The sequence below is a fragment of the Alosa sapidissima genome, chromosome 2 (genome assembly GCF_018492685.1).
Source record: "Alosa sapidissima isolate fAloSap1 chromosome 2, fAloSap1.pri, whole genome shotgun sequence".
Taxonomy (NCBI): Eukaryota; Metazoa; Chordata; class Actinopteri; order Clupeiformes; family Clupeidae; genus Alosa; species Alosa sapidissima.
Window position 1 is genome coordinate 31,766,248 of NC_055958.1, and position 9,989 is coordinate 31,776,236.

General features: G+C 43.6%; 1 protein-coding gene across 1 annotated transcript; it reads right to left on the reverse strand.

Annotated features, from left to right (window-relative positions):
• Positions 1-1,946: 1,946 nt before the first annotated feature.
• Positions 1,947-8,466, reverse strand: sox1a (SRY-box transcription factor 1a). The gene is made up of 2 exons (XM_042078075.1): positions 7,325-8,466; positions 1,947-2,407 (listed from the first exon to the last, which is right to left on the reverse strand). The coding sequence occupies exons 1-2, from the start codon at positions 8,162-8,164 to the stop codon at positions 2,174-2,176; spliced, it is 1,074 nt and encodes a 357-aa protein (XP_041934009.1). The 5' UTR covers positions 8,165-8,466; the 3' UTR covers positions 1,947-2,173.
• Positions 8,467-9,989: the final 1,523 nt, after the last annotated feature.

The window sequence follows — 9,989 nt, forward strand, 5'->3', positions numbered from 1 at the left end:
CTCGGCCCACTACCTAATTTCACTGACTGAAGAATTTCTTGGTATTTGTCCGCATCAAGGGCTTGCGGTTTGGCTTATGTTGCTGAACAGCCACAGCAACGAGGAGGAATGAACAAAAAATGTCGGTATAGTTGTTAGAGAGCCCATCATGAGTGTAACTGTGGAGGGGGTGGGTCTGGAATGCCAGACACTTATGGAGGTGTCCTGGGTCTGATTCAATGAAACACAGATGAAGGAAGGAGCCTGCTTGATAATAATATGTGAATGAGTGAAATTCTCTCGAAGGCTGCTTTTTGCCAAAAGAATGCTATGTTGGTATATTGTTTTTGATGGTAAATAGGCTTGGATGGCTGCTGTGGGAAATCCCCTACTTATAACACTAGGATTTTAACACCTCTCCTGTGTATATCTAAAATCACTGTCGCACGTCCGTGCCATTATTTCAGAACCTGGACAGCTCCCCAAGATCAGTATTTAACAGTTCAAATCAGTATTTTTACCTGAACTTTTCTAATAAATAGGCTTACATTTAAGTATCGATTCCATCAGAAAAGGATTTTCCCCTCTAAAATTATTCAATTATCTCCACCAGTCTGCTGTTAAGCCACAGCTTCGTGCCGATGGGGAGTTTAGGGAAGAGAGCTGAGGCGTTCGCAGCTGCGCTGAGCTGTGAAATTCGGCGAACAATCGGGATCACTGTTCGTCATCTTCTCGCCTTTCCTCCTCATTTGCATAGTCCGTTGTGCTTGATTGACGACCATAGCAGGGCCGAGTGAACTGCTTTTGTTCCCCACTCACAAGCGGATGGCGGGTGTGTGACAGGACTCAGGTGAGGCCAAAGAGGAGATGGATTAGGTGCATATCACCGAGGCGGGCATGGGAACTTGGAGAAGAACACACACACACATACACGCACACACACGCTCACAATCCCCGACCATTTAGTTTACTCTGGGTATGATTATGACATTAAACAAAATCTGTGTTCTGTTTTCACGCGTTTGGACCTCTCATCATGACACAATTAAACCACCCCGACAAAGGAGGCTCTTTAAACCCTAACATCCGTGACCCTTGTCCTGTACGATCAGAAGCAATGATGTTTGCGACCAACAGTGTGTTCTCCCGACGTTCCCAATACTCTCCTTCGCTTCGCAGATTTGTGATATCAAATTGGAATGGACTGAAATATGAGAATGTTTCTATGACAGGCTGGGTATGCCTACCCCGTTATCAGATTTTAAATCGGAGTTTAAATCATGTACAGTTTTCCGGGTCAAATGTAGCCTACAAATTGTTTAGGTACTCTGAATTTATTGGAACCCTCACGGAGACTTTTGTGGTCATTGGCCTTGATATTCAGTAAAAGCCTCACAGACTACGTTAATGTCTGTGTGCACAGAAATGGTGCGCAGCGCCAGCGTAAAACTGTCACTTTAATAAGCAGTAGGGGCGACAGCGAGTTATTCAGAGAGGCTGAAATGACTGGCAACAGTTAGTCTTCTGGCAAACCAGAAAATAGCGAAATCCTGAGCAGATGCGTTCCCGCCTGATTATTATTCCCGGCTGCCGCGCTTGGTAATGAGAACGCCGGCGACTGTTGGCGCTGATTACCGGTCCTTGGGGATCTTCTGTTTTTCCCAAGTAATTGATAGTTAGACCCTGCTCTAATTAAATACGCTGTCTGGCTCATTGATAGAGACTTCGTCGGGCACCAAGGCGGGACTGTAGCTAACTGGAGAAGTGGCTATATTTTTTTTTAAAAATCAGCGACAGCAACTCATGACTTGAGGAAGCCTTCTTGTTTTATGAGGATATCTGAAGCAGTGGGCGGGTTTATATTAGTGTTATTCGTGCCCTGTTCGTATTCGTGAGATGAATGTTAATATCAAATAGTATCAAATAAATACAATGACTCAATGGCTTAAGCAGATTGAATTATTCGGTTTATTTTATTTGTTTTATATACACAATGCCTTGTGTCCAAATCTACAATAACTGTTTACATATCCTTTCAAGTAACTTTATCTTTTTTCAATCTCTGCAGGAGAGACCCATGAAGACTAGGTGTTTTTCTCCTCTAATTCGTTCGCTTTTCCCACCAGAATCCCCGACCGCTTCCCGGGAAAGCTTGTAGGAGTTTTTTGTGTGGTCTCTGCCTTGTCCTGTTCTGTCACTTCTCTGACGGGTTCCCCTCGCACCTGCGTCGCTGCCCGCTCCCTTCAGGAATTCGCTGAGGCTTGTAATCAGCTTTGTGGAGCCATTGAGTGCACGGCTCAGTGAAACTTCCCAACCTCACAGCGCGCTGGACCGCTGAATGGGAATCAGCGTGGGGCTGCTCTCCAAGCGTCGGGTCTGCCAAATTCCAGCGGAGTCTCTCACAATCACCCCCACACAGGCTTCGCTGCTGCAGTCCGCGGGTGCGTAAGGGAGGGAGGTGAGAGGAGAGGGGAGGAGAAAGAGAAAGAGAAAGGAAGAAGAGAAGGACACAGAGTGAGAAACAGAGGGGGAGAGTGAGTGAATGAGAGAGTGAGTGAGAGAGAGAGAAAGAGAGAGAGAGAGAGAGAGAGAGAGAGAGTCAAGGCAAATTCCAATAAATGCAATAACCATTAGCCTATCATCAACATTTTAGAGGTAAATCAATCACATTGTCGAAATCCATACAAGTCAGTCACCAGGGCTAACTATACTGCTAGTATGGGCTACTATAATATTCGGGCCTATTGTGTATTTAGCTTGAATCATCCAAATAAGTGGCAAAAGCAATCTATTCTTTTGAATTAGTGTTACAACAGATCTATACAAACACTAGTAATACGCTTACATGATCATGAGTAGATGAAGTGGACCAAGGCTCTTACTGGACACATGTCGTTTATTTAATAAATTGCTGAAGGACTGAAGGAATCATTCTTTATAACATGCCGTGTAAGCAATGTGAGGCAATGGAAGGATTTGCAATACAAAAGTTTGAAAAAGTTGGTCGAGGTTTTTTTTTTTTGGTGGCTGCATTTGGAATGCACAGCCACACTCGCGCTGCTTAAATGACTGCTCCAATGTCGCAGCAGATATTGCAGCTCGCGCGGCATCTCGGCTCTTGGAAGGGCGCGGGATTAAGAGGCTGCAAGATTGTTAAACATGTCAACGTGTAATTGCACGATAAGGCTCTCGCGAGGAATTTATTGGCCCAGTTGCTATTTCTATTCCTCCCTAATCTCGTTCAGCACATTCGTTCCGTGCAATCTGTCTCCGTAATCTTCTGTGACAGACCGGCGACCAATAGTGGCGAACAGGATTTTTTTGAGAGAGGGGAGAAAATATGCAGAGGCGTGATAAACTGATGCTAATTATCCTCATTTAGGACAGCAAGTGCAAGAGATCGGGGGTTTGTGAGCGAGCAGCTTCGGCGAGCCAACGGTGGTGATGGCTTCCTAGCACTGAATATATCGGTGGCTACAAGATAAGGCTATCGCGCAGTGAGGCGATTTATTGGTCAGTGGCTTTCGCCGCCCACCCGCTTCTCCCCACCTCGCACCCCGCCCGCGCGCCCGCACGCCCTCCCGCCCTCTCTCCTTCAACAGCCCCCCACTACAGAGTAGTAAATTATTTGGGAAAGATTTATCAGAATGGTTCTCTTTAACCTGGCAACGTGCCGTGACGTGCTACTCCGCCTTTCGGGTTTTCTGTGTTAATTCGTGTAGCTTTTTATCAGGAGATAAAATAAAAATAGCTGCCGGATTGGCAATCCCTTTGCTCCCTTCCGCGCGCGGAGGAGTGGGCGTTTAATTGCCCTGAATTTTGGACATCTGGTCATCTGTGTTTTAGCTGTGAAGATGTCTGCTTGAGGCAGCCAAAATGACCAATTTTGTTTTTGATTCTGGATTTGTAGACATAGTTTAAATACATAAAACAACGAATTTGTATTTAAACCCCCGGAAAATCACATGGTGTGTCTGCTTGTAAAAATGTTGCGGTGAATGGGTATCCTGATTACGTAGCAAAATCTCATGAGCCTCGTCCGGTTAACATATGACGTGCAGCCTCATTTGCAGACTAACCTAAAATAGGGGTTTGATGAATATATTTTTTATTTTAAGATGGAATGAGATAGCATAAAGCACAATTGCGTTGAGTAGCCATTTCTGTTAGAAAATGCACTGTAAAAGTAATCCACCATACTATATTTTGCTCTCTGCTGTGCTGTGGATGCAATAGCTTCTGTGGTATTGAAATGTTGGCCTACTAATTGTCTATGATGAATGATGGTCGCTGCGCGACTATTAGGTTTCAATTAACCCCCAACGCCACGGAACCAATGCGCGCGTGTGTGATGCAGAGTGTGTGTGTGACCGCTGTGGGCTCACGGTGTCCCCTCTCCCCCTGCCACTTGTTGCTTAAAGAGCTCTTGGTGGTGACGTCACGGTCCCGGTGTGTAATTGTTCGCGACTCTGACTCGCCGCTGACCCCGGGGTCGGTGTCTCGGTCTAATCCGTTTCTCCATGCCACACACAGAACACAAGCTGCTCCAGCACTCCCTCAAATACACTAATCCTCAAAGAAATACCCGCCGACTACCTCGCAAACGTTGCAATATTCCCAAAAGGGTTTTTAATAAAATAGCAAACAAGTATCACTGAAGAAACAGCGGTAGGTAATTAAATAATCACGTAGAAGATGTAGGTTACAGATACGCACTGGCATTTCCAAAAGTGTTCAACAATCCTAACTGCTGAGTGGCAGGGGCCTTAAAACGCACCATCTAAAATTCTCGGTGCGTCTTGCATCACCGCACATGGGCAAAAACAGCACCAAGTGCAGCATCCAGTGAATAATGAGATTTCTTTGTGCTCTTGCTATTCAGTAGGGAAGCCTTTGTAGAGAGATCAAGGCAGAGGGCTCGAACTTTGACCCCCTGTCTCCAAAACAAGCTGAATGAAAACTTTCGTTTTTTCCCTTCACAAGCCATTTAAAAACTCTCTCCTGTTACACGGATTACGTCTCTCTCAAAGGGCAACGCCAAATGATTCAGCAGAGCCGGACAACAACTATTTAGTAGCCTTGTTTGTTAATGATCACAAAACGTGTTTTTTTTCCTCCAAGAGAATTGGGCTGAATATAGGCCTACCATTTCTCACGATGTGTATTTGAAACTTTAACATTTTTAAAACTTTTAAAAGACTTTGTATGTAGCCTTCATTAATAGGGCTACTATAATTACAAAGTGAAAGAACACTATTACATCCAGAGATCAGGAACCAAGGCATTGTGTTGACAATGCTTGGGTTACTGAACTTTTTGACTATGTTTTATCACAGAAGGCCTACCGCCTCACCTGAAAACACATTCGCCGCACAATGAAGAACTGCAACTTTTTGTGGATAGAATAACAACTCAATATCGTTTTGAAAAGTAGCCTATCGTCAAACTGCAATCAGCACCATATTAACAGACACCAGTGGTCATATCATGGCCAACTGTGGACCTCCTCGATCATAACGAGCACCGAGAAATAGGACATAGCCTATCCGTCGATTTTAAATCAGCATAGGACTTATAATCTGTGTTGGTTACGTTAGCACGATCCACAGCATTTTAACATTTTCTTTTAAAGCTTGACAAACACAACAAACTCTTGAAGCTTGACAAAAAAAGAAAACATGTGCATATAGACAGCAGCAGAAGTCTCTTCCTCAATAAGATGACGTAGATCTACTAACAATGGTTAACTGTTGCTGGTTACAATTTTAGAGATAAATGTAAAATCAATTAATAAACAAGACGATAGATTAATTTTTAATATTAGACTTAGCCATATGGTTCAAATTAAGACGACAGGACCCAATCGTAGTACAAGCAAAACAGCCTATTCACCATCTCGAAATAATTAAACTATGAAAGGGAAAAAAATGATTATTTCTGTCGATTGAGACAGCCAGATTTTAAAATAGTAATCTTAAAGTAATAAAGTATTTATACTGACGACTCCCTTCAGATTGTGGAAACGTTGAGTTTGCAATCAGTTCTTAGTTTGGTAAACATTTGTAAGAATAACAACAATGGAGTTAGATCTCATTTAACATCTAATTTATCTCTTATTGTGCTTTGAGGTGATACTAATCACAACCCTCCGTCTTTGCCACAGCAGCATTTCTAGGTATGGGCCTCGACAAGCGTAGCACTTGGAGTTTTAAACAAGAGTCTGCACTAAGCATTACTAATTAATACGTGTTTAAACAAAAGTGCTATTTGTAAAGTACTTGGGGAAGGTCATGACACAATTTAACTCCTTTCAAGACAAATGCATATTTTGGACTGTAGTGCAATGGAAGATATAAGCTTTGTCAAATGAAAAACAAAGGAAAATGGTACCCTACAACTTTCTTTACGACCGAGAAAGGTACGCTACATATTATTAGGATGCCTGAAAACAAACAAACAAATCCCTTTGCTAATATTGCGACAACACATAACAAAACACTGTTTATGAACCAGGGACAATATCTGTCAATTTTATTTAAACCATGTTCCAACGCAAAGTCAATATTTGAACTGGCAAAATGCATTTCATAAATTATGTACAGCTGCAATTGTGTGCCAGCCTTTTAAAATATTAAAACTTATTCACAATTTACAGGAAATATTACAGCAGAAAGGGAATAACGCAAGTACATTAATTCACGTTTACAAACGTTTTGGTAAATAAGCAGTTTATATAAACTTTTAAAAACACTTCTCATTATTATTCATAAAGGATGGCCTACACTATTTTATTTTCTGGTTAGGATGTTTTTTTCGCACAAAAAAGATTTTTTTGAAAAGTAACACTTAACTGAACATAGGGCGAATTGCCCCCATAGTTGTACATCGCCATAAGCAATGTGAGCTCGAATTCTTAAATGTGGACAGAATTTTCAAACAATATTCCACAAAAGAAAAGCCATATAATCGTTTAATTTCTTCATTTTTTTTTCTCTCAAAGTCAATCGCACAATATTAAGTCTACCTTTAATTTACAATAACATAAACATTCTGTACAAAAAGGGATAGGTCAGTGACCATCTAGAAAAGAAAGAGGTAAATATTTGGTTACGCGATTCTGGATGCGTTCTGCAGTTGTCTCGTGTGTGAAATACTTTTAGATATGTGTCAGAGGGACGGTTCCATTAACTCCAGCGGCCGTGCTCTGGTAATGCTGCGGCAAAGCATGAAGTCTGCTCTGTACGGACGGGTCCCCAGATTCCCCGGTCGGTAAATACATGCTAATCATTTCTCTCAAGTCTCCCGGACAGGGGCCTCTGGAGTGCGTGCTGACTGGGGGGCTTACGTTCGGCTCTGACTTCACCAGTGATCCCAGCGTACCGATAGAAGTCGGGGAGGCGACACTAGAGTTCTGGTGCTGAGAGTACGAGATCCCCCCGTAGCCGGAGGGAGAGGCGCTCATGTAGCTCTGGGAGTTCGAGATGGGGCTGTACTGGAGAGTTGTCATGTCGTAGCGGTGCATGGGCTGCGGGTTGTGCGGGTGGTGGTGGTGGGCATGGTGATGATGGGCTCCGGAGCCTGGGTGCTGGCTGTAGGCGAGCTGTGCCTCCTGCATCATCGCCGCTGCCGCAGCAGCGGCCGCCACCTGTCCCGAGTACGCACCATTTGCCCAGCCGTTCATATGGGCATAGCCGGCGCTGGCACCGCCGCCGTGTCCCCCCGGACTTTCCAACCTCTGTCCAACCCCTGCCGAATTCATCCCGACCCCAAGACCCACGCCTCCACCGCCACCTGCCCCACCAAGTAGCCCACCAGCCAAAGAGTACTTGTCCTTTTTGAGCAGCGTTTTGGTCTTTCGCCTGGGTCTGTACTTATAATCCGGGTGCTCTTTCATGTGCATGGCTCGTAACCGCTTCGCTTCGTCGATGAAGGGCCGTTTCTCTGCCTCTGACATCACCTTCCACTCGGCTCCGAGCCTTTTGCTGATCTCAGAGTTGTGCATTTTAGGATTTTCCTGGGCCATCTTGCGTCGTTGGCCCCGGGACCAAACCATGAACGCGTTCATGGGTCTTTTAACGCGCTCTTGGTTATTTTTGCTCCCGGCGTTTGTCCCTGTTTGCCCCGAATTCGTGTTCGTTTGGGGGCCGGGGGAGTGGAGGTCCGTTTCCATCATCATGCTATACATTCACCCGGCTTATTAACTTTTCAACCAACACAAGAAAAAAAAAAACATTCACTGAAGGCGCTCAAGTCCCGTGGAACAAGTGCAAACAGGCGGACTGAGCTCCGAGTAAAGCGAGTGAAATAACCTGTAATATAATCCAGGAAGGTGTTTTCGCAGGTTTGTTTTAGCCTGTATTTTGCCTCGTCTCCGCTTGCCGTTTCACATCCACCGTAATAGAATGCGCAGTTGAGCTACTTTCTCTAGTGTAGTTGAGAAGTTAGTTTAAGCGGCAGCCATATGATGCGCTTTGACAGCGATTAGAATGAGCAGGCGGCCAATGGCGTTCTAGAAAGGGAGCAATTTGCATGGCAGTCGGTCAGGTGACGTAGAGAACGTAGAAAGGGCTAGTAGGCGGGGTACAGTGAGGGTCAACTCCACCCCCCTCACCGAAAGTAAATATTGTAGAACTAGTTAGGGAAAGAGAATGTGAACGCAGTGAAACACCGTAGGGATTTTAAAAGAATGATAGGTCTATATCCTCCGATCACTGCAGCTAACATAGGCTATTCGATTAATTTCATACCAACCCATTGTTTTAAACATATGTATGGAAAGAAACACATATGACTTTGGGATGTGAAAATAGCCCACACGAAAATATTTCGAAACATTTTAAAACAAGCTCTTTGATCGTTCATTTAATTTGATTTACATTAATTCTAATATTGAAACAGAATAAATATTGAAATAGAACAAATAGAACAAATAGAACAAACAACACACACACACACACACACACACACACACGTGTTCAACCGGATGCATCTCACACTCCAGTCAGTGCAATTACATTTCTAAGGCAAACTTGCCGATAAAAGTATATTCCATGCAATAGCATATTACACGTAGTGGTACATTCAGGTGTTTTAGGGGATACACAAGACTTCGCAAAACTACAAGGAAGTGTATTACTGCCGTCTACTGGCAGAGAAAACGGTGAGACATGCGTGGTGCTGAAAGACAGCGACCTATAGGATCTTATAGCTTTTAGTAGTGCAGAGTGAATACGGCCAAAATAGCCTGCCTATTTTGGTTATATCCCTTTTCCGGAGAGACAACGTCTATAGCGAGAGTTAAGAGCAACATGACTAAAGCATGCCATATCATTTCTTGCACGGTGCTTAATGCCCTCGCCTGCGTCACGTCCTTAAGTTTCATGGCCTGTATCTCCAGTAATAAGTTTGAACAGACTGCGCGTTTGAGCCGCGACGAGAACAACATAATTAACAGGTTTGCATTGTTTAAAATAATGACAGCATTTAGTTTTTTTTAAGACACGGGATCCGCACGGACCTCACCCTGTGCGCCACACACACACGTATAATTCAAATTTCACAGTTGACCTGTTCAGAAAACATCAATCAGCCGCTAATTGGAAGCAAAACAAAATATCCCTGTCCCGCTGCGCAGCTAACGATTCTATCATTGTACCAAATTTCATGGCTTTTAATTTTGCTAATATCAATACATGTAGGCTATGGGAGAAAGATGCGTGGATCTCCAAACCGACTGAATTGCATAATTAGGTTAACGGCTTTACAGATGGTTATTGTACCGCCAGTCCGCAGAGATTGCTTACGGAGTGCTTCTGAATCTTGTCAACAGGAACAAAAAGCATTAGACTGTGGATATATATATATGCATGACTGCTTATTCGTGTAAAGCATGAATAGGCCAACACCAACAGTAATAATTAGCCTGCGTCACACAAGAAAACATATGTGTATTTATTTAACACCTTCGCATTTCTGAAAACATATCTATGTAAGCATGCAGTGTTTCAGAA

Excerpts from the sequence above, each read along its gene's own strand:
- sox1a (XM_042078075.1), bottom strand. The coding sequence starts at position 8,164 with ATGTATAGCATGATGATGGAAACGGACCTCCACTCCCCCGGCCCCCAA. Across the intron at positions 2,408-7,324 it reads TGGTGAAGTCAGAGCCGAAC|CAGCGAAGCCTGTGTGGGGG; the intron begins GTAAGCCCCCCA and ends CGCGGACTGCAG.